We start from the raw sequence: 25,119 nt of genomic DNA, 5'->3' as shown, positions 1-25,119 counted from the left end.
GCAAAAAGTACCTTTTTTCCGTTCTCTGTGAGATTTTGGTCAGTAAAATGAGTTATACAGGTTACTGGCATCAAAAGCCTTTTAAATCTCAATTCTCCTTTTTGGGACTAATTGGCTAAAGTGAATAAATAATCATTTTGACGGGTATAAAGGCTTTCTCTTTTCTCAAAGTATCATTCTTCCGTTTTAGTCAGCTTTCAATTAGTATAATCACTTACAGGTAATTTCACATCAATCTATCTAATCACTTTCTATTTATAGGCATCGCTTCCTGTCCTAAAATAATTAATACGGAAACGGAGGTGGAAATTCAGTCGGCTGCCCAACGTGAACAAAATGAGAGCTTCTTCAGGAATGTCACAGCAAACTGATGAAAACATGAACCCTTCACGCGTCGTTTCTTCAATTAGTTCAGCTCAGCAACCTTCGGGATATTATAACAGCGGTAACCAGTCGGGAGTGAAATCAGTTAGTACTGGTTATGCGTCCAGGATGTCACAGAGCTCAAGCCCTGCAACTGGTTTTGCAAGCAGTGGTCGAATGGCAGCTCCTATAATCATTGAAGAGCGGGTAAGTCAGTTGTATATACATTTTCAACTACTGTCCTATCCTAATAAAACAAGAGCTCTCAGATTTTTTATTGCGGTCAGGTGACCTGGATGATAAATTTTAATATTAGAAACGTTTAACTTTTGTCCCTATTTCTAATATAGAAAATCTGCCAATTAGAAGTTTGTGTGATTACCGAGTAAAAACGGTCTCAGACAATCGGTGATGAAAATCCTTAGTTGTCTAGTTGCAATTTTTGTTCCGACCCTCTTGAGGGGGGAGGAACTATATACTCAAATGGGTTTTTTTGTTCAGACAATTTTGGCCGATCCATATATTCATCGTAGAGAGTTGAGACTGGTATCATAAGAAAGCTCGTCCATCGTAGAATACGGAATTGAACAGATTTCTTTTATTTTCCTTTTTTACAGGGAGTTATCTAAGTCTAAACTTTTGAGAAAAGTAGAGTGAATTCTGTTGTCTTTATTCACATTTTCCGTAAGTTTTGACCAAATTTTCGTCAATTTTGCTACAATATGTCAAAAACTGTTAATATTAGTACTGTTGATTTTATTTTTAAAGACAAAAAAGCATTGTTGAGCATTTAGTTAAATTTTTTTGGCAAAAACGTTGGCTAAATTTTTCAAAACCAAGCCGTTTTCATCCCTTTGATTAACTTTGCCGGAAATACACAGCCAAAAACCATCAACACAACCTTTGTAGACTATAAAGGGAGCCCTTCCTACTTCCACTTCCCTGTTATAATCCAAAAAAAAATCGGGTTATAATCAGTCGGTCTTCTATTTAAAAAATCTTTTAAATGTTAACTAAAGAAAGAACAATTCAAATCGAAGCTCTCTGTTGATAGGTCCCTTTGGCTTCCTAAGCAGATCCAAATCAATCCGTCTAGTTTTTTCTCAAAAAATTATGGTCGCTTTGACTTTTAAAAACGTTTGATAATTAAATAAACAATGGCTTATTGAACTTTGTCACTATTTTACTTTTAATTTGGTCAACTTGTAGCTTAGTGTTAGTAAAGAAAGAATGCTTCTTCTTCTTCTTTTTATACTGAAATGAAATTTGACCTTTTTGCGGTTTTATGCATTCAGTTATGGTTTTCTGGCATTGATACTACTAGTTTGCATATTTTTTTGTTTTTAGGCTTTAGCCCAGTTCTCACGTTTTTTTCTCCTTTTGTCGTATTATGACTTTATTTACAGTTCACTAACTACAGTTCAAAATAAGTCACAATTAGCCACATAAAAGTCTTTATAGGCATGGATTATGGTTTTAAAGGCTTCGACACCCCTTTCTCGAAGATTTTATTGAGTTTTTTACATTTGTCTTTAACTATCGTTTTTATTTTGCCTTTTTAGTCGTATTAAAATTTTCCGCATAACGACAAATCTGATTGCTTTTAATGGAGGATTAAATGAGCCTTGGTTCTGATTTGAGTGCATAGCCGATGGCTTTCATGACTTTGAAAACAATTGTTTTCAAAATTAAATAAAAAACACTTTTCAACGTCGCATTTTTTTCTTTCCTTTTTTACCCAGTCTTTTCAAATACTGGTCACATAAGACGTTATTGTTGTGGAAGGAAGTTGCAAGTGTAATAACTAATGTTTTTAAAGTTTGATGAATTCATTGGCTTCGGCTCAGATTTTTCGCAAAAAAACTATTTTATGATTTTTGAATTTATTTGACGTTCTCTTTGTAGACGAAAGACATATACTGATAAAAAACAGGCCTCAAGTGCTTTGCTAGGACAATTAAACGAACCTATTTTAATATTTCAAAACTTTGTAGCTAACGGTTTTCATGATATAAAAAATTATTTTTTTTCTTAGGATACAAAATTATTACCTATTTTTTTTCTTTTTTTGTCTACTTTTTAACTATTCTCATTAATGAGATGTCACATATCACATTATCGGCGTTCAGTGGTGGCTCAATTGAACTTTTTTTGAGCGGCATCATATGGTTTTATGGCTTCGACAGCGTTTTCCCGCAAGTTTTTATTGAACTTTTGTTTGTTGTCTCTATTTATTTTTCTTTTTGTAACCGCACTAAAAATTGTATAATGACAGGTCTTAATACCCTCCTATAGAATCGTCTGAGATCATAAAACATTTGGTTAACTTCAATTGATATCTAATGGCTTTCGTTACTTTAAAATTAATTTTCTTTTAAAAAAATAAGCGAATATATTTACTTTGCTGTTTTTTTGTCTAAATGTTACCGAGCTTTATAATGGATTGGTCCAAATCTTTTCTAGTGAAGTACAATTGATTTGGGTTTAGTTTCAGTTTTATCTGACACTCTTTTGACTTTATTAATAAGTTTGCTTTTTTAAAAAAAATTAAATAAAGTTTTGGATATGATTATAGCTTGTTGTTACTGCTGTTTGCTTTTGTTGTTCGTCTTGGCGTGCGTTCTTAGTAATGGCTGATCTCATCAATCTAATGCAGCATTTGTTACTCCACTGTGTTAGTTGCGTTGGAGACGATCATTTTATTCATACACATTTTTTTAAAAATGAACGTTTGGGAGTTTTCTATCTGTTCCTCATTTGGGAGACATTTATGCCAAAAATGCTGATGAGCGGCGTCGGAACTTTATGGGGAAACGCACATTACCGATCTTCCTTGTTAGTTGTGTAGTTGTATTTTGCAAGGAAGAATAGTAAAAAAACTGATGAAACAAGAGCGTATTCAACGTTTAATAAGTTTTTGTATGATACTTTTATGAGAATGGGGAAAACACAATAATCATATAGGAAACTCATATAGGAGCTTGAATGATTGGTGGAAACATATAGACTTTAGATGGTTCACACGAAAACTCAAGAGCAGCAGTTTGGGTTGCCCATCAAAGAACTTTCCCGGCAACCGCCTAAAGTCTACATAAATAACTTCCCCCAATCATTTAAGTTCGCATATATGGTTTGCATGGTTTCCCGGAAATGAAAAAATTTTAAACGTGGATTACGCTCTTGTTGTAACAGTTGATACTAATCATATTCGCAAAATAACAGATGATTCTTTCTTCGAAATTCTAATAGCATTACCATTTTTGGACGTGACCGGAAGGGACACCCAAACATGTGTGCTTGTGCGCGTTTTTCGGTGTGTGTTTGTGTGTATGTTTTTGTATATGTGTGTCTATTGTTATAGTTGGCGTTCAGGATTTGCTTAACCGTGAAGGATATCTTTCTATCACTTTAGATTAAACAAAGAGGCTCGGTAATGTGCGTTCACTCATAATGTTCTGAACCCGCTCAATCAATTTTTTGATTAATTGCCCACCAAATGAGGAAGAGACAGAAAAAGTTCAAAAATCCGTTATTGCTCAAAAATAACTGATGTATCCGTTTTAAAATCCGCTCTAAGCTGTAACCACTAAACAGAAAAACAAAAGTTTTCTAGGGAGCCAATGATACTCGCCATTAAGGACAGTAAGAGGCAAGACAAACCACAATTACAAATGAAAGCAACAAGCATTACATACGACCAAAACTAAATGCCTATCTGGTTTTTCTTTAAATAAACTTAATGAAAAATACGATGATCCAACAGATAAAAAAGTAAGATGATCCAAATGACTCCAGTTTTACCAGAAAAGATATGAGGCTTGTCCTTATTGAGCATAATTAAGAAGTAGGCAGAACACAAAAAGAGGCAAATTCAGAAAAGAAATAATTTCAAAATAATTTCGAATAATTTTGAAGAAATAATTTCGAAGGAATAATTTCGAAGCAAATAGAGGCTATCGAAACGTCCCTTCAATTTTGCGAGGAAATGGTGCAGAAGCCTATAATATCTTTTCACTATAAATTTTTATTATTATTAATTGCGCCTCTTTCAGTGCCCTTATTCTAATATGCAAAATGTAGTCAGTGTGCTATTAAAGTTTAGATTGGATAAGTGATAAAAAGAGAAACTCAAAAATGGGAGAAAATAAAAGAAATATATGAAAACTCGTAGCATAGTATCAACGACAAAAAACGATTTTTAATATAAAAACAGCAATTAACACTACATTTTAATTCACTTAAAAAGAATGCGAATTGTCTCTTTGCCGCAACAACGTCGAAGTTGCATAAATAATAATGAAATTGGCCAATCTTGAATTACCGTTACTTTTTCTAAAACATTTTTTTCAAATACGTAGGGCATAACAACCGTAAATTTTCAACTTAAAATGGCAAACAAAATTAAACTTACAAATTAGGAAGCCAGTTGTGCATGTCTTTAGTGAGACAAAGTCAAAAGATTGCACATTACCAGCGATTACAGGCAAAACTCAAAATTTCACGAATAATTTTATGCAAATGGTGTTTAAGTCATAAAACCAAATCCTTTCCGCTAAAATTATTTTTTATGTTCATTGGCCTTCCATTGCTCGTACATTTGATTTTTCAATAATTGAGGTTTGATTTGGAATCAGTCTGGTCTGTAACTAACATATAAAAAACCAAAACGGCAACAGTATTTCAAAAAAGTTACATTTCGGTTAGCTTTTTTAACTAAAAGATTTCACAATTAATCTAAAAATGGCCGGCTCACTCCTCTTCACCTTTACAAATAGAAATTTTCAATATTTTATTAAATTAACTAACTTGACCAAAAAGTCATTATATCAAATTTAAGTCTTGAACTTTGGATACTTTTTGTGTTATATAAGCAAAAAATCATTTATGTGTCAACTGAAACCCTTGGATAATTTTGATTAGCTCCCTCAATACCAGAACAATCGTTTAATATTGAGACTCAGTCATAAGACTACAAAAAGCACATCAAAAGCTGGCAAAACTCAAGAATAAGTAAAAAATATGAAAACAATTAGTCGGAACCTTAAAAAAATGAGCTTTACTCATAAAACACAACATAGTTTCATTCGACCGTATTAGAACATGAAAAAGTCTCATTAATTGAAGCTTCAAACTGAAATAAAAAACAATCGAAAAAATATTTCAGAAATGACACACCCAAACTACAATAAGAATCCTTTTTCATTGCAAAAACCAATGCTGAGACCGAAACTGGCCTTGCTATCCTTGCGTGGCTATGCAAACATTCATTTGATCTACATTTTTGCTAAAGTGTTTTTGTTGCAAACAAATATCTTCTTATATAAAAGAACAATACATTTTTTTTTATAAATATCGGTTTAAAGTAGCGAAAGACCTCAAATAAGTTTTTTCCAGAAAACTTTTTTCCAAAGGTTGTATCAGCAGTTTTGATGTCTGCACCACCGGTCAAACTGAGCAAAGAGGAACAAATAGTCATATTTGATGTCACTTTTTTGAAAAAAAGAGAAAAATGCTGAGTTTTGGTAATAACATGCTAACTGCAAAACATATTGTCGATGAAACTCTTGCCGAACATTTTGCCTAGTGAATTCCAGAACCCTGTGCTGAAAGCCAAATTGCTAAAAAACCATAATTGTTTCTATCCTGTTTTTTCAATCGCATCTTCCTCAGAGTAACCTGCTCAATTCTTCTTCCTTCCTTCACCAATCCTCGTATAATGAGGACAATTTTTAAAGCTTCATGAAGAGCAATGTCAGCAAGTAAAAAACGGTCATTGAATCTAAATCTTATTCTTCTATGTGTGTGTCTGTGTGTTTGTGTGTGTATGTGTGTAAGTGTGTGTGTGTGTGTGTGTGTGTGTGTGTTTACATATGTGTATGTTTTTGATGTGTATTGTATATTTGTGTATCTGTGTGTATTTTGCCTGTGCGTGTTAGTGTTCTTGTGTGTTGTTTGTGTGTGTGTTGTGTGTTTGCGTGTGTGTGTGTTTGTGCGTGTGTGTGTGCGTGTTAGTTTGTGTGTGTTTGTGCTTGTGTGTATGTTTGATGAGTGTGTGTGTTTGTGTATGTGCGTGCGTGGTGTGTGTGTGTGTGCATGTGTGTGTGTGTGTGCCTGTATGTATGTGTGTGTTATTTTGTGTGTGCGTGTGCCTTGTGTTTTTGGTTTGTATGCGTGTAAGTGTGTGCGTGAGCGAGAGAGAGAGAAAGAGAGTTTGTTTGTGTTCATGTGTGTGTTTTTTTTGTGTTTGTTGTGTGATTGTGTTTGTGTGTGGGTGTGTTTGTTTGTGTTTGAGTTTTTTTGTGTGTTTATGTGCGTTTGTGTTTGTTTGTTAGTGTTTTGTGTTTGTATGTTTGTTTAAGTGTTTGTTTGCTGTGTGTTGTGTGTGTTGTGTTTTTGAGTGTATGTGTATGTGACTTTTGTGTGTGTAGTGTGTGTGTGTGTTTTGTGTGTGCTATTTGTTTTTGTGCGTGTGTGTGCGTGTGTGTGTGTGTGAGTTTGTGTCTATTAGGATGTTTGTATGTGTGTGTGTTTTTGTGTGTGAGTGTGTTTGTGTTTGTGTGTTTGTGGGTGTTTTGTTTAAATGTTAGTGTGTGTTTGTTTGTGTGTGTTTGTGTTGTAAGTTTGTGTGTGTTTTTGTGTGTATGTGTGTTAGTGTATGTGTGGTTTTGGTGTGTTTTGTGTTTGTATATGTGTATGTGTTTGTATTTTTGTGTGTGTTTTAGTGTGTGTGTGTTTTTTTTTCTGTTTGTGTGAGTTGCGTGTTTATATGTGTGTTTGTGGGTGGTAGTGTGTTTTTGTGTGTGTATGTCTATGTGGTTCTCTGGGCGTGTGCGTGAGAGAGAGAGAGAGTGTGTTATGTGTAATGTGGGTGTGTGTGTTTTGTTTGTGCTGTTTGTTAGTGTGTGTGTTTATGTGTGTGTGTGTGTGTGTGTGTGTGTGTGTGTGCGTGTATTTGCATATGTGTATGTGTTTGATGTGTGTTGTATATTTGTGTATCTGTGTGTATTTTGCCTGTGCGTGTTAGTATTCGTGTGTGTTGTTTGTGTGTGTGTTTGGTGTGTGTTGTGTGTGTGTGCGTGTGTGTGTGTGTGCAGATGTGTGTGTGTTTTTGTGCGTGTGTGTGTGCGTGTTAATTTGTGTGTGTTTGTGCTTGTGTGTATGTTTGATGTGTGTGTGTGTTTGTGTATGTGCGTGCGTGGTGTGTGTGTGTGCATGTGTGTGTGAGTTTGGTGTGTGTTGTGTGTGTTTGTGTGTGCGTGTGTGTGTGCGTGTTAGTTTGTGTGTCTTTGTGCTTGTGTGTGTGTGTTTGATGAGTGTGTGTGTTTCTTTATGTGTGTGTGTTTGTGTGTGTGTGTGGCTGATTGTGTTTGTGTGTGTGCCTGTATGTATGTGTGTGTTATTCTGTGTGTGCGTGTGCGTTGTGTTTTTGGTTTGTATGCGTGTAAGTGTGTGCGTGAGAGAGAGAGAGAGAGAAAGAGAGTTTGCTTGTGTTCATGTGTGTTTTTTTTGTGTTTGTTGTGTGATTGTGTTTGTGTGTGGGTGTGTTTGTTTGTGTTTGAGTTTTTTTGTGTGTTTATGTGCGTTTGTGTTTGTTTGTTAGTGTTTTGTGTTTGTATGTTTGTCTAAGTGTTTGTTTGCTGTGTGTTGTGTGTGTTTTGTTTTTGAGTGTATGTGTATGTGACTTTTTTGTGAGTAGTGTGTGTGTGTTTTGTGTGTGCTATTTGTTTGTGTGCGTGTGTGTGTGTGCGTGCGTGTGTGTGTGTGTGTGTGTGTGTGTGAGTTTGTGTGTATTAGGATGTTTGTATGTGTGTATGTTTTTGTGTGTGAGTGTGTTTGTGTTTGTGTGTTTGTGGGTGTTTTGTTTAAATGTGAGTGTGTGTTTGTTTGTGTGTGTTTGTGTTGTAAGTTTGTGTGTGTTTTTGTGTGTATGTGTGTTAGTGTATGTGTGGTTTTGTGTGTGTTTTGTGTTTGTATATATGTATGTGTTTGTATTTTTGTGTGTGTGTTTTAGTGTGTGTGTGTTGTTTTCTGTTTGTGTGAGTTGTGCATTTATGTGTGTGTTTGTGGGTGGTAGTGTGTTTTTGTGTGTGTATGTCTGTGTGTTTCTCTGGGCGTGTGCGTGAGAGAGAGAGAGAGTGTGTTATGTGTAATGTGGGTGTGTGTGTTTTGTTTGTGCTGTTTGTTTGTGTGTGTGTGTGTTTGTTTGTATGTCTGTGAGTCTGTTTGTATGCGTTTGTGTGTTTGTGTGGTTTTTGTGTGTTTGTGTGTTTTTGTGTGATAGTGTGTTTGTGTGGTTTTGTGTTTATAATTGTGTGTGTGTTTGTTTGCGTGTGTGTGTGTGCTTCTGTTTTTGTGCGTGTGTGTGTTTGTATGTGTGGGTCTTTGTGCTTGTGTGTGTCTGTGTTTGTGTTGTCTGTGTGTTTGTTTGTGTGTTTGTGTGTGTGTTTCTGTGAGAGTGTTTTGTGTGTGTGTGCGTGTGTGTGTGTATGTCTGTTTGTGTTTGTGTGTGTTTTTTATGTCTGTTTGTTTGTGTGTGTGTTTTGTGTGCTAGTTTGTTTGTCTATGTGTTTGTGTGTGTTTGTGTGTCTGTGTGCGTGTGTGTGTCTTTGTGTTTGAGCGTGTTTTTGTCTTTGTATGTTATGAGCGTTTTTGTGTGAGTGTTTTGTGTGTGTGTGTGTGTCTGTTTATGTAAGTGTGAGTTTTGTGTGTATTTTTTATGTATGTATGTTTGTGTGTGTTTTTGTGTGTTTGCTTTTGTGTGTTAGTGTGTTCGTGTGTGTGTGTGTCTGTTTTGTATGCGTTTGCGTCTCTGTGTTTGTGTGTATGTGTTTGTGTTTGTGTGTTTGTGTGTGTGTGTTTGTATGCGTGTGTTTGTGCGTGAGTGTTTTGTGTGTGTCTGTTTGTGTGTGTGTGTGCGTGTGTGTGTGTGTGTGTGTGTGTGTTTGTATGTGTGTGATCGTGTGTGTGTTTTGTGTGTGTGTGTGTGTGTGTGTGTGTGTGTGTGTGTGTGTGTCTGTGTGTCTGTTTCTGTGTGTGAGTTTTGTGTGTGTTTTGTATGTGTGTGTGCTTTTATGGGTGTTTTTGTCTGTTATGTGTTAGTTTGTTTGTGTGTGTGTGTTTGTTTGTTTGTGTGTGTGTGTTTGTTTTTGTGTTTCAGTGTGTTTGTGTGTGTTTTTTTTGTGTGTGTTTGCTTGTGTGTGTGTGTGTGTGTGTGTGTGTGTGTGTTTGTGTGTGTGTGTGTGTTTGAGTTTGTGTGTGAGTGTTTCGTGTGTGTGTTTGTATGTGTGTGTTTGTGTGTGTGTGTTTGTTTTTGTGTGCTAGCTTGTTTGTGTGTGTTTTTTTGTGTGTTTTTGTTTGTGTTTGTGTGTGTATGTGTGTGTGTGTATGTGTGTGTTAGTGTGTGCGTGTTTGGGAGCGGTGAGAGAGGAGACGCTTTTAAATTTCCTGCTTTTCCAACTCAAAAAATGAGAAACCGTATTCCTGGCTTTTTGTCCGCTCTTGTTGTCATTAAAATGCCATTAAATTTTTCTCTCTGAGATTTGAGGTTCTTGTAATGGGAAGAGATGAAACGAAGTATTCTTTCCATTGGCTTAATATTATCATGTATTTGTATATTGCAGGTGAGAGCTGATCCCAGACTTCCCGTAAGGATGGAACTATGTTCTACTTGTAAGTACACTATTATAAGACTATCCCAGAACTAAACCCCGTAAACATCTAACCCCCCCCCCCGTACCAGTGGAATTTAACACTTTATATATTTTCACTAAAATGTTGAATAAATCCAATTCAGGAACCAATTAAGGATAATAGGAAAATGTAAGCGTATGTTTACAGGTATTTAAATGCTGGAAACCATTATCCAAATGCAACATCAGAATCTCTGTATTTTGTTAGCAATCTTAATCTCTAGTGGGCTAACATGGTCCTGAGTGTGACATTCTTGCTTTGATATCTCAATTTTGTCCTCAATTTCTTATCAAACCATAATTTTGGATCAAACTCTTTTTGTTATTATATTATAACATTTTTAGTGATCACAATGTAATCATATTTATTGAAGTTATCTATTGCATCCCAGCAGCCAAGTAACTTTGCCTGTACATGTGGTAGCTTGCATCACGTTAAAAAAATCAATGGCAGCCAGAAAAGAGCTCTATATAGAGCTCACAAAAGATTTCTTATCTCCAATTTTGTCACTTTTCATCAATTAAGTCTACTGTTTGCAAGATGATGCAGGAATTCATTTTCAAGTTTATCAAAAATTACGGTGCCAAAATAGACTTTGCTCGTAAATTTACTCTATTTGGTCATTGTTTTCCGCGATAGTTGTCAACTACGTGTCAATTAAACAGATAAAATAGAAAGCCTTAGTGTTCCGACCCCTCTTGAGGGGGAAGGGACTATATACTCAAATGGGTTTTTTTGTTCAGTTAGTTTTGGCCGATCGATATATTCATCGTAGAGAGTTGAGACTGGTATCATTAGAAAGCTTGTCCAGCGTAGAATATGGAATTAAAAAGATTTTTTTAATTTTCGTTTTGTACAAAGAGTTATCGAGGTTTAAATTTTGAGAAAATAGAGTGAATTCCGGTGAGATTTTATTCACTTTTTCCGGAATTTTTGACTAAAGCTTCGCCAATTTTGCTAAAATTTGTAAAAATTTTTGGAGAAAGTATTCTTGATTTTTGTTTGTAAAGACGAAAAACTTTTTTGTAGGCTATTTTTATTAATTTTTTTGTCAAAAATTCTGGCTGAATATTTCAAAATTAAGACTTTTTCATCAAAAACAGCACGAAATAAGCCTAGTTTCTTTAGTCCAGTTTGATTAAATTTAATGGAAGTACAGACCCAAACCAAACACCACTAACACAATCTTTTTCGACTCGAAATTGGGCTTTTTCTACTTCAAATTCCATTGAGAACTCTCTTTAATTAAAATTTTGCGTTTTCTGCTAAATTTATTCGTTGATTATCAAAAACACAGCATCTATTTTTGAGTTTCTTACTAACAAAACATCAATATCTAGAACATTCGAATATTTAAGTGTTCCTAATAGACAAACAGCAGTAGCAGGGGTAGTTTTGGACCATTCTTGGACCGGTATAATCCAAAAATAATTCGGATTGTAATCAGTCGGTCTTTTTTATATAAAAAATCGATCGTTTCTACATTAATTACATAACAGAAAAATTTCAAACCAAAGCTCACTAATGATGGGTCCCATTGCATTCCTAAGTAGCTCCACATTGTTGTACCTAGTTGATTAGTTGAAAGCTTATGGTTGTTTTGACTTTTAAAATTATTTGACTTTTAAATAAATAATGACTTATTAAATTTGCCTCTATTTTCCTCTTAATTTGGTCAACCTGTAGGTTTTTTCAGCATTGAAAGAATGCTTCTCCTTTCTATTGAAATCAAATTCAATCTTTTTTGCGGTGTTACGCCTTAAGTTATATTTTTCGAGCTTTGATATTACTAGATTTAACATTTTTTTAAAAGTTTTTTAGTTATTTGCCCATTTTTGCACGTTTTCTAGTTTTGTCACATCATAACGTTATTGACAGTTCGTATATCACCTTTTGGCTTTAAAAATAAGGCGCAACTGGTAATATTAAAATCCTTGAAGATATAGATTTTGAGTTTAACGGCTTCGACACTACTTTCTCGAAGAATTGATTTGAATTTTTTAACTTTTGTCTGTAACTGTCTTTTTTACTTTGTCTTTTTAGTCGAATAAAAAATTTCCAGTACAATGACCCAGTTTTATTGGCTTTTCATGGAAGAATAGATGATCCGATATTTTGATATTAGTAGATAGCTGATGGATTTCATGACTCTGAAAACAATTGTTTTATAAATTAAAAAGAGACTTTAACTTTGCAACTTTGCTCCATTTCTAGTCTGTAATTAATGGTGTTCATGTCTTTGGAATTAGTTTTTTCGAAAAACATTAAATTGTTAATTAATTTTGCATTTTTTTCAATTTTATCTACTTGTTATCTAGCTTCATTAATGAGAGGTTATATAATACATTACCGGTGCTCGCAGAAAGTGTAATCGAACATATTTTGTTGGCCATTGTATTGCTTTAGGATTTCGAAAGGGTTTTTTGCCAAGTTTTAATTGATTTTTTGTTTGTTGTCTTTTTGTTGTTCTTTTTGTAGCTGCATAAAAAATAGAATACCAGCAGTTCTTAATTCATTGTATAGAAGAATTGGTGATCGTACACCTATGGGATATTTTAGTTGATTTCTGATGGTTGTCATTACTTTGAAATTAATTGCTTTAAAAAATAAGCGAAATTTACAATTTTTCTGTTTTTGTTCAGTTTTATCTGACTTATATCAGTTTTTGTATATCAGTTTTATCTGACGCTATTTTGTTTTGTTATTAAGTTTTGTTTTTTAAAACGGACATGAAGTTTTTGATGTAAATAATTTTTGTTGTTGTTTTTTGATTTTGCTGTTCGTCTTGACTCGCTTTCTTAAAATTTGCACATCTCATCAATCTAATGCACCATTATTCACTCCACCACTGAGCAATTTATTTTGGAGGCCATCTTTTCGTTCATACACCAATTTTTAAAAAAATACTTGAATTTTTGGGTTTTTCTATGTTCCTCATTTGGTAGACAATCATGCCAAAATTGTGGATGAGCGGGGTCGGAACCTTATGTGCAATTGCACATTACCAAGTCGCCTTGTTGAAACCTAATTGCTTAGGAAAAACAGATTGCGGCTCATTTATTGCGGCGAACCCTATTCTGTGTTGAAGAACAGAGACAGGTCGTTAACAGTTTTATGGAAAGAACCAAAGCGATTGATACATTCAACTTGAACATCGTTATCTTTGAATATCATTCAACTTCAATATTTTTATTTTTATCGTTTAAAATTTGTTTATGTTTAAAATTGTTCCTACCAGAACGTCAATAGAGAGTAACCATGCCCAACAGGATGTCAAAACGCAGGCAGCGCTGGATCAAAAGGATCATTTTTTCGCCGTTTCTCTTTGGGGTCTGCAAAGATGATTTACCAGAAGTTCTCTTATTAAATAATTTTTCTACAATCATTCTGAGTCATTGTTTAAAAAAACTGCTAATTCGTTTACAAATTGACGTTAACAAAGAAATATCAATCGGACTGGACAGAATGTTCTCACTTTTAACGGGCGAAATTTAAAATTAATGAAGTTTTAGATGAGAAAACAATATAATCAGGATAATAATAATCGTGCAAAAGAACCTAATTGTCAAAATATGAACTCAATGAAAGGCCGTAGCTTCACCTAATTGGACAACCTTTCATGAACTCGATCACATTCATTTCATGTTAAGTAAGTGTAACCAAATATGGCGCAGCTCTGTCAGGTTCAACCTTCCAGAACAAAAGTCGGCGTCAATGGTGTTATGATAAAAAAAATATGTCCTTGCAGCGCTTCTGGATGTATCAGAGATTTCGTGTACCAACAACCTAAGATTAAATCGCTTTTAAAAAATGCTGATACATATTGTTAAATGGGTATATCAAATCGGAACTCTCTGATTCAAGGTACATACTTATTTGTCCTAGGCAATGTCTGGTATCGGTTGGATTTCTATTCAAAATATCTTTTGTTTAAACTAAGTTGTGGTCGAACAAACAATATTCAATTGGAAAAAATTTTGGAATGTCAGTGTTAGTGGTTCCAAGATACATTCCAGTGGCAACCTGTTACTGTATGCTAGAACGAAAAAGACTATGTTATGCGTGGAAAGTTTTTTGCTCCTGTTACGGAATAAACAATGCATTTTCGTTTTGCTACTTTCTCCCTTGGTACAACTGCTCCGTCCAATGCATTTTAAAAGAGAATTAAGTGTGACTTGGGAGTCAGAAAAGTTCAGAAGTTTCAATTTTTTTTGCTTTCTTTCGAGCTTGGAACCATTAGAGGTGTTGAACTACAGGAGCGAACCAAGCTGGTGAAAAACATAGTGATTCGATTTATTGTCATTTTTTACAATTTTTGCGCATTTGAAAGACAAATTAAATATGAGCAATGATCTGGAGGATGGTCTTTTTAAATTTTGATTGCTCTGTGGATGACAAGTAAAACAAGACATCCGAAGATTTAGGCCATAGTTAGAGAACTACTTTTGCGCGTACGAATTGATTAGTGTACCGGTCAGAGCTGAGACGAGACCAAGCCAAGTTCAAACGAAGCGCGGCAAGAATCAAAGTTGCTATCTAATTGTTTTGGAGCACGTATGTGAAAGGGAGTCACTTCTCAACAAAATTTTTTGGTTAATTCGTAAGATAACTGCTCTGCTAACTGCGAAATTCGTAAGATAAATGCTCTGCTAAACCTAGAAATTTTCAAACAAAGAACTCAACAGAGCACTCAAAACAGAAATGTTGACAAATTTTCTTCTATTAGCTTTTATTTTTTGTTTTAATTTGGATTTTTTGTCAGCTTTGATACTCAAACTGTTAGGTCTGCAGATGCAGAAAATACAAAAATGTTCAGTCGTCACTGATTATATAGATCAAATTGATTTTCCCGGGAAGAAGAATTGGGAAGCACCCCCCCCCCCCACGAATAGCCAAAATAATTAGCCCATAATAGCGATATCGTATCGTCACGTAAAATGTCATGTTGATTTGGTCAGGATTTATACTTTTAACTAAAGTAACCAAGTTTTGCTGCAAGAGTTTTCTATCTTTTTTCTACTCTTCTTAGAGTACTCCTCTTAGAAGACGGCACAGTCATTAGAGTACCATTAGATCTATGTACTGTTTTGTTAGAGTACTAGGTTGTCTAAGTTCTCATACAATTGGAAGAGCGTAATGGGAGAATATTTAGCTCTGCATTTAATTACTATGTTTTTTATTAAGATGTGCTTTAATTAATGTACTATTTGTGGCCTAATGAAAGAAGTCGTTAGTGTTTGGTCATAGTATCTGTTTTCAGTTGATGCGGAAGAGATCAAACGTCTGGGGAAGCGGTTCCAGAAACTTGATCTTGACAACTCTGGCACCCTATCTCTGGAAGAATTCATGTCGCTACCCGAGTTGAGGCAGAACCCTCTGGTGCAAAGAGTGCTTGACATATTCGACAGCGATGAGAGTGGAGAGATCGATTTCAAGGGTTAGTTATTAATTGGCTTACAGTTTCTCATGAGAAAAAAGTTGGTAATGGAAGCCTTTCCTGGCCGAGCGATCGATTTTGAAATAGTAGAGGTGGGTCAAACAATATACAATTCTTATGGTTGGATCTAGTGCCTTCTCGATTGATTGAGCAGTATTTTGATATAATGACCTCAAATCATGGGCTTTGCGCAATTTCATCAGATATGCTTAATCGTGAAAAAGGAGCAAAAAGAAAAAGCGAGCAACAAAAGGAATAATTATGCTGAGTTTTAATCGCTTTATTGCTCTTTTTGACATTCTGTAAGGGCCGATGTTTTAGAGAAAAAGTTTATTGCTGCAAACCCTTAAATTTTTTTGTTGTGATGATGAATTTCTTTCCTCTATAATTTCCTTCAGGCGCATAGATGAATCATAAAAATATGGTGCCTTATATAATAGCTACTAGTCTCTACAATAAAACCATTAGCACCCCCGAATGCTTTGTAACTATTTCAATGATAATCGGTGATCAATGGAGTAATCAATTGTAGTCTTTAAACTGTCTCCTGTCGTATCGACAGAGATGACATATCTATTATGGTGAGAACAACTTACATGTGCTTTAATTTGACGAATGTCACTTTAAGTATCTTTAGAATCGTTTAAATACCTGCCAATCTGTCATTTAGTATCTGTTGAGACGATGCATTGCATTAAACAGCTCTGACAGGAATTGATTGCATTTACACGAGATTGTATTTATAACAACCCGGTAGGTATTAAAAAAAAACGAACGTTTGAATTGCGAATGCGGGATTCGAGATTGGGTTGTTTTAGTTTTTTTTTTGTTGAAATTAACAACTTCAATTTAATTGATCTTACCTTGTTTTCTGTGCTCTATCTTTTTCTTTGGAAAATCGACAAAGTAAGTTTTCAGAATATTGAATTAAACTGAATAGGTTATTTATAAAAGCTTGTTGAGAAAAAGCTCAACTAACTGGATTGTAAGCAGAAAAGTATCAAGTGTCGTTTGGGCGAAGGAACATGGCCAACGGAACAAATTCTCAATTAGCTCTTGAAACACGCAAAAGCTAAATAAATTGCGTGCCAAATTGTGTTATCAATAATAAATACACTATGGTCCAGTGGCACGAAAGTAAAACAAAGCTTGAGCGGAAAAGCGCTATAAGATTAATAGATTAATAGCTGGAACATTATACTGCCTAAGGAATAATAATGGGGTAGGGCTGTTACATCACCCCGCTTAGGAAGGACATGTCCTCATGTCCCACTATTCTGTCTCCGAACCCGATGAGGACGATGAGCTCGAAGAACGCGAGCGAGGCTTCCTTTTTATTTTCTTGTTTTGTGGATTATGATTTCCCCGAAGTAATTGAGAACGCAGGGAGCGGAATTCGTTTTGGAGACCTCTGAGGTGACGACAGGTCGTTGAACAGGACTCAGAGGCAGACATAGTGTCCGTATTCACCCCTGCATTGCGGACCTTAGAGGATTTTGGCTTTTTAGGTTGTTTTTTCTCCAGCGTAACAACCTTCGCGGAGAGCAGACGATTTGCCGTCCGAGAATCATCTAGCATTTGATTCAGCTCGGAAATGCGAGCTTTTAGTTTGTCGATCTCATTGGTAGCCTGGTAAAGGTCACGCTCGTGAGCCTCACGAGATCGACGAAGTCGAATAAGTTGATCTCGAAGGTCGCGATTTTCAGCCGAGTTGTCAACAGGGATAGCGACTAGATCCGCAGGATCCAGCAGAGGCCTTCGCCTTGCATTGTAAGGATCCTGAAGGCGAACTTTCCCATTGCGGTAAAATTCAACAACCCAAAACGACAACAACAAAACGGTCAGTAATTATCTGAAATTTTTGCCCAAGAAGAAATTCTTTGAAGTATGATGTGAAGAACACCACAGCAAAGAGTTCACGTTTCGTAGCCGAGTAGTTTCTTTGACCTTTTTGCAGCACTTTGCTAGCATATGCAATAACCTTTTCACCATTTTTCTGTTTTTGAGATAGCACTGCGCCAATTCCAGTAAGCGATGCGTCAGTACAAAGAACGAATTGATCCTTTTCATTTGGAAAACCTAAGATTGGAGCGGATACTAGCGCTGTTTTCAATTTCTCGAAAGCTTTTTGGCAGTCTGCTGTCCAATGGAACGTTGTTGTTTTATTCATCAATTGGTACAGAGGGTTCGCAATCAAACCAAAATTGAGAACAAACTTTCTATAGAAGCCAACAAGGCCCATGAACGATCTTAACTGACGAATAGTTTGTGGAACTGGGTATTTCTCCACAGCTGCTATTTTAGCAGGATCAGTGTGTATCCCGTTAGCAGAGACTACATGACCCAGAAATACTAACTTCGTTTGGAATAAGGAACATTTGGCAGGTGAAATTTTCAAATTTGCTTCCCGTATGCGTTGGAACACAAGTTGAAGACGATGTATGTGTTCCTCGAAAGAACGACCAAAGACTATAATATCATCAAGATAAACCAGGACAATTTCATATGTCAACCCTGATAAAACAATTTCCATTAGTCTTTGAAATGCTCCAGGGGCATTGCAAAGACCCATTGGCATCCGTTTCCACTGATACAGTCCAAACGGCGTAATGAAAGAAGTAAGGTGTCGATCTTCTTCATCAATCTCCATTTGATGAAATCCACTGCAAAGGTCGAGGCTAGAGAAGAAAATGCTTCCCTCGAGATTATTTAGAATATCTGATATGCGCGGAAGAGGCCACGATGTTTTGACTGTTTGGGCATTTAGTTTCCGATAGTCAATAACAAGACGATATGACCCGTCACGTTTCGGGACTAACACGGTTGGAGCTGCCCACTCGGAATGAGTAGGAGATATGAGATCTTTTTCTTGGAGTTTGGTTATCTTATCCTTGAGATCTTTTCTTTTAGAAGGATTCATTGATCTGTATGGCACTCGGCTAGGCTGGGCGTCATCTTTCAACTGAATACGCAGTTTATGCAAATTACATGAGCCTAGATCCCATTTGTCGGTAGCAAACACGTCTGCAAACTGCTTGAGTAGACTAAAAGCGTCCTTTTGTTGTTTTTTAGTGAGAGTGCTGAACTTTGATTTAAACAACTGCATCAAAGTTTCAGCTGAATTGATGTCAACAGCATTGAAACCAACAGTTTGAAGGACAGTCTCGTTGTAGGGTAAGATTTGCGCAATAGTTTGCGAAGGATATAAAGTTACGGAATTACAAGTAGGGTTAAGTACTCTTAGCCAAAATTCATTTTGAGAAACTGTTACAAGAGACGAGGCCACTAAAAGGGAGTTTAAACTGGTGAAACCTACGTGGGGCTCAACCAAACCCACAGTCGCGTCAGACGAAGTACGCGAACTGCTTGAAGAAAACTTATGCGCATAATGTGACTTTAGATTACATTTTACGAGTGCTTCACTTCGAGGTGGAATAAGGAAACGCGAAGTTACAGAACAAAGCGAAGTCTCAGTTGTCGGAGAATTATCCTCAAACCACTGAGACAACGGACTGATACATTCCAGTACTGCGTCACCTACATCTAATAAACCCCGAGAGAAGTCTACTGCACATTTTTGTTTGTGTAGGAGATCAAAACCGACCACACAAGGAACACTGAGGTGGGCACAAATGTAAAATTTGAAAGAAAACATGGGACCATTTTTAAACCAACGACATGGAAGCAAGCACATACCCTTAAATTGAAGCATAGAGCCATTTATGGCGGATGCTTGGATATCAGATGCTTCCAATGTAAGCGAAGGGCTAAAGTTGCTGAACTTGCCAAAAACATCGGCACGAATTACACTAATTGAAGCACCTGAATCAATCAGGGCAGGCAGTATATTATCGGCGATTATTATTTTGGAAAGAAGCGACTGTATGCCAAAAATACGCTTGTTTTGTGCCATGGGTTATTAAAAATGGAGAACAAACTCTTTCAAGGTGGACTATGGCGATAGAAGAAGCTATCGGTTAGAGTATGGTTTTGACTCTGGGCAATTACGTCGCTGATATTGAGAAGAACCACAGTTCCAACAATTTTTGCAATTATTTTTAGTATGACCTTTACGATTACAACCATAACAAATAGTTGGTCCGGTGAACCTGACTTTTCTTTCATTACTGATTGAACGACTGTGTGAATTGTCAAGAAACGTTTTTCGCGGAGAGGAAGATTGACGACGTTCTCCGTGTTGCGATGGGCTACGAGAGAAAGTAGGTGACTTGCGTTTGTTAAACGGAGACAATCTGTAAGGAGAGTTGCTCCTGCGACCCGATTTTTTGTTCATCGGACGAGAACGTGGTTGGTAACTAACTTGTCCGGCCATGAGTTTATCAACTTTACGCGAAAGTGCTTCAATGGAACTCACAGAAGTAGATGAAGGCGCAGTCTCATTTGCATTTGCTTCAAGACGGTAAATTGCGTCGAAGTGGAGTGCTGATTCTAAGGCCGCGTTAATGTCAGCCGGCTTGTTCTTTCTTAACTCTACCCTTACATGAATATTGTGAAGGCCATCAATGAAAGATTGAAGCACAATATGGTCTCTGATTGCCTGCGTGTCTTGGGGATAAGCCTTATTAGCTAGAAGTTTGAGCTCAGCTAAAAATTCACTTACTTTTTCGGACTCGCCTTGAATACGTTTTGCAAGGGATGACCGAAAAAATTCAGGAGGTTCCTGATATTGGCGCAAAAATTGCTTTTTAAGCTCTGAATAATCATTTTTTGTTGCGTCATCTAATGACTGATAAAATTCGATAGCACTGCCTCGTAAGCGCAAGGGAAAAATAGTATGACGCTTATCAATGTAAACCTGTTGACCAGCGCTGTCGTGTTGCGGAGTTCCATCACTATTGAATGCTTTTTTTAGCCAATTTTGTAACGAACTCAAGAGTTCGAATTGTGTTATATAGGCCTGAATATCACTTGTTCCGTTAAAAGGCTCCGGTAGAAGAAGTTTAGCTTCCAGAGCTGCGTCAGCCATTTGTTATTAATTACATGGAAATAAAAAATGCTGCACAAAGTTCCAACCTTGCGATTGGACCGGCAAGTCAGATATCGGTTGTTCAAAATTGTGGGGACCAGAAAAAGCTGGCCTCTAAGAGATAACAGAAAAGAACGCAGAGACTTTTTTTTTAACTTAGGATTTCAGGTCTCTCGTCTTAAGTTATGTATCGTTGAGGTTGCCGTAGCAGCCGCCGAAACCTCCCTTGCTAAGCCCCTTAGTCTTACTACGTGGGACCTACAAACACTGGGAATGTAGAAGCTGCGGAAGCAAGGAGCGTCTATTTTCCGATAAATCGGATAACGCTTGAGAAGCCTCTGAAATCAGTACCTATTTGTCAAAGCGTTCTAAAGTTAAAGGCAATTATTGCTCATCTAAGAAAAAGAACAACCATTATCTGTCAAGCAGATCACAAAAACGACCGAATATTTGAGTTATTTTTCTTTTTTTTTTTTTGAAAAGAAGGTAAAGAAAAAGCAGATGTTCCTGAAAATTGCAGGATAGCTTATTTTGGAAAAAAAATCCCGAACCTGTCAACAATATAACAACCCGGTAGGTATTAAAAAAAAACGAACGTTTGAATTGCGAATGCGGGATTCGAGATTGGGTTGTTTTAGTTTTTTTTTTTGTTGAAATTAACAACTTCAATTTAATTGATCTTACCTTGTTTTCTGTGCTCTATCTTTTTCTTTGGAAAATCGACAAAGTAAGTTTTCAGAATATTGAATTAAACTGAATAGGTTATTTATAAAAGCTTGTTGAGAAAAAGCTCAACTAACTGGATTGTAAGCAGAAAAGTATCAAGTGTCGTTTGGGCGAAGGAACATGGCCAACGGAACAAATTCTCAATTAGCTCTTGAAACACGCAAAAGCTAAATAAATTGCGTGCCAAATTGTGTTATCAATAATAAATACACTATGGTCCAGTGGCACGAAAGTAAAACAAAGCTTGAGCGGAAAGGCGCTATAAGATTAATAGATTAATAGCTGGAACATTATACTGCCTAAGGAATAATAATGGGGTAGGGCTGTTACATATTCAACAATTTGATCTATTCTTACAAGACAAAATTTTGAGGTAACTTTGTGAAAAAAAGGCTAACGCAATCATAAGGATTGATTTTGACCATTTCTTCATGGTTGTTCAGAAAATGATCCTAAAATATTCAAAAACTCTTCCGAAACTATTCAAAATCTGTTCAGAAACTGTTCGAAATCTGTTCAGAAACTGTTCCGTGTCTGTTTCAGAGTTCATAGAAGGCATGTCACAGTTTAGTGTCAAAGGGGACAAAACGTCCAAGCTCAGATGTAAGTTACCATTCGGAATCTCATGTGCAGAAAGTTCTAAATCTGCTAAAGACTTACAACATCAAAAAGGATACCCTTCTTGGATTAATTCAGACAGCGGAATTTTTATCTCAGATCCCCCTTCCGCGGTGGGCTATGACTTTCAATGATTGATTAGAGCTTTATAATTGTATACACAAATTGTAATGTGAATATCTAGCTCTCAAAACTGCCTCTGACCAAACTTTCGAAGCCGGAGACCACCTATAGTCAGAATTTTTTTTGCGTTTATGATTAAATGTTTGAGCGCTAACAACAATGAGCTCTGATCAGATGGTCTAATCAGTGCTGCTTTAAAAAACACCAAAAGCGTAACAATTTTGCAGGTTTAAGAGCTGGTTTAAAGGAAACGTCAGTAAGGTCTATCCAAAAAAAGTTTGTCCTGTTTGGGCATCTAATCGAGCAAACAACACGTGTATATTCATGTGCGCAAATATTGTGCTAATGTTTAAAAATCTCAAACCTCCCTTCTTGAAAAGAATATTAATGATAGCTTAAGGATAATCAATTTGAACTGATAGAGTAAAATTAGTTGATTAATCTTATTTAAACTAAAGTTGTGGAAACAAACGAAGGCGTGAAAATCAATTTCTCTGAAATGAAATAAGTAAAAAGCTTTAGAACTCAATTTTCTTAACAGATGGAAACATATTTATAAAATTAGAAATTATTTGCGTATATTTGTGAAAAAAAAACAGGGCGCTGTATTGTTTACTGGGCTACGCTATCTTATCTTGAAAACTGTGCTCTTGAATTGCAAACCAAGTGAGGTACTTGTTTCAAATTCCATGACAAAGTGAGGAAGTGACAGGAGTATTGAGGCTAAAATTAGCTTTTTGTCTTGACGGTAAAAGGTATGATGCAACGCTTTGCGAAAAATTGAAGACCCATTTGTCAACTAAAGTTTCAATTGCTTTGCTGAATGAATAAATACAGATAAACTGGAATTGTCCCATAGAACGAACATTTTATTTTTAGCTTGTCGCAATATTTGTCAATCGAAAGTTATTTGGTTCCCAAAAGTTATTTGATTAATAGCTAAAGAACAATTGTCAATTGCTCTCAAACAAAGTTTGTAGCAAATATATTAGTCCTTTTTGTCTTTTTCATGTATGTTTTTCGTCTGATTGTTTTTTTTTCGACTGACCATTCGACTTTTTTCCTTAAAAAGGGATAAACGGGCAAAACCCGGAACGCATAAAATTCTTAGAGCCTTAAGGCTCACTAGTCTATAATCATCCTATTCGCCGGAAATTGTGGTATGCACTTAAATTCATGATATGAAGGGCATTTCTTAGAGTTTCAGGCCTTCACACTTTACCCCCTCACCCACTTAACCCACTTAATAATGGAAATTTGTCCTTTTGCAGAGAAGTTTGGTGTTCCGGTGTTTATCAACCCTAAATTAGATTTGCTCTCTGACAAAAGTGTAAAAACTTCAAAAATTTGTTTCAAATTGTGGTGGAGCTTGCAATTGATCTCGCATGAAAATTCAAAGTACAACCACTATCTGGGCCTTTTCTTTTCTTTTTTTTTGAGATAATGTACAAAATTTTTGGTTATACTTTTTATTCGATGTGTTTTTTTCCTCTATGCATGGATGAAGACATTATCTCCCTGTGATCTTGTTGGTAACAGTTTAAAAAATTAGGGAAAATATCCTTTTTCAAATCGTGGTTTGAGTTAGAATTGGCGATCAAATTTTTTTCTTCGTAACTGCTAATTCTTGTACTGACTATGACATCTCCGCATTCTTTACTTTTTATAGTCACTCAATGATAACAGAATTTATTGTCTGTTTAACAAATTTTGTTTATAATTTTAAATTTTACAATTGTGAAAATAAAAAAACTCATTTAATAAGATTGGTAATGATATTTTTAAGTTTTGAAGCTGATCAGGTCTTTGATGAAAATAAAGTCCAATTTTTGTCAGAAAAGAGTATATTGTATGTCAACTCATTTTTCTCCCATAACTTATTCTGTATATACGTTTGACTTCAACTGCCTATTAAAAATGTTTAGTTGTAACTTCGAAATGCTTTTCATTAACAGTTTTTTTTTCAGTTGCGTTCAAGATTTACGACATAGACAAAGACGGCTTCATCTCTAATGGGGAACTGTTCCAAGTCCTCAAGATCATGGTAGGAAGCAACCTCAATGACGTCCAGCTGCAGCAGATTGTGGACAAGACTATATTCTTCGCTGATACAGATGGAGATGGCAAGATCAACTTCGAAGAATTCTGTGCTGTTAGTACCTTTCAACAATGTGTGTAGAAGCTAATGAAGATCTGATTGAAGAAATTAACGCTTTTCTTGACTTAATTCACTCGAATTCGTTAGTGTTTTCTACGACTGATCTTAACAAAGTTCAATTTGGGCATAAATGAAAAAATATCTGATCTATAATTAATTGCATAAATGGCCTTCAAAAGTTTACCATGGTCTTCAAATGTCGGCCAATTGCGTGAACATCAATTAATTTACTTCTTTTCATCAACATTCCCGATTTAATTAAACTCTCAACTTTTAACATTTCTTTTCTCCCTTATATCATTTTACCAACAAACTCCACCCCCCCCCCCCCCCCTCCAAAAAAAAAATAAAAACACTTTTCATCGATATCTAAGATCTTCTAATTTTGAGTCTGGATCATTAAATTTTTTACCCAAACAGAACTAATTCCCTGTGTCCACTATTAATTGTGTTTGTTCTATACGGAATTAAAATGGGTTTGAAAAGATAGATGGGCGAATAAATTGGGGTTAAATATAGGCGCTGAAAATAAATGAGGACGAAAAGGCTAGACACCATTGAAGATTTGGCTAATGATGCATTGATAAGCAATTTAGAACTGTTACTTGTGTTCGCTCATTTGATTGTTGTTTGAGATTTAATATATTTTCTCTTTTCAGGTTGTGGGTGGCCTAGATGTACACAAGAAAATGGTGATCGATGTGTGAGCAAGGTCTAAATTGATATCCGCAAACTAGTTTATATATTTGTATTGGTATATTTTTTGTCAATTATAACACTGTATAATTTGTATTGGCTTAACCTCTTGTGACGTAATAGATTAGTGGGCTTCATACATTTTTTTGAGGGTATACTATGTTAAGCGATAGCTGGAGCGACATATAATCTATATAAAGTACAGGTAAATATACCTGAAAAACAACTGAACTTGCCTGAACCGTTCAGGCAAACTGTTCCCACCCGAAACCAACTGAAATTTACCTGAAAAATTCGGGCCTCTGGCTAATCCTTTAAACG

At 35.8% G+C, this 25,119-nt stretch overlaps 3 protein-coding genes across 4 annotated transcripts in view; 2 read left to right on the top strand and 1 right to left on the bottom strand.

Moving 5' to 3' along the window:
* LOC142342913 (uncharacterized) overlaps positions 1–25,119 on the top strand; it is a 486,697-nt gene that overhangs the window by 11,424 nt on the left and 450,154 nt on the right. The gene's annotated exons all lie outside the window — the stretch shown is intronic.
* The window catches only part of LOC142342912 (calcineurin subunit B type 1-like), a 25,038-nt gene continuing 255 nt past the window's right edge, over positions 337–25,119 (top strand). Inside the window, exons 1-6 of one of the 2 annotated variants that reach the window (XM_075394581.1) lie at positions 337–570; positions 9,984–10,032; positions 15,314–15,490; positions 21,747–21,806; positions 23,912–24,096; positions 24,762–24,809. In XM_075394581.1, coding sequence (XP_075250696.1) covers positions 337–570; positions 9,984–10,032; positions 15,314–15,490; positions 21,747–21,806; positions 23,912–24,096; positions 24,762–24,809 — 753 coding nt within the window. Of the gene's footprint in view, positions 571–9,983; positions 10,033–15,313; positions 15,491–21,746; positions 21,807–23,911; positions 24,097–24,761; positions 24,936–25,119 lie in introns of those variants that run through there. The other variant, XM_075394580.1, reaches the window with a different exon arrangement.
* LOC142342914 (uncharacterized) overlaps positions 414–25,119 on the bottom strand; it is a 38,246-nt gene continuing 13,540 nt past the window's right edge. Inside the window, exon 5 of the mRNA XM_075394584.1 lies at positions 414–550. Coding sequence (XP_075250699.1) covers positions 505–550 — 46 coding nt within the window. The 3' untranslated portion in view covers positions 414–504. The remainder of the gene's footprint in view (positions 551–25,119) is intronic.

The sequence above is a fragment of the Convolutriloba macropyga genome, chromosome 7 (genome assembly GCF_964194025.1).
Source record: "Convolutriloba macropyga chromosome 7, txConMacr16.3, whole genome shotgun sequence".
Lineage (NCBI taxonomy): Eukaryota > Metazoa > Xenacoelomorpha > Acoela > Convolutidae > Convolutriloba > Convolutriloba macropyga.
The sequence above is the reverse complement of the archived record's forward strand: the minus strand, read 5'-3'. Positions and strand labels throughout refer to the sequence as shown.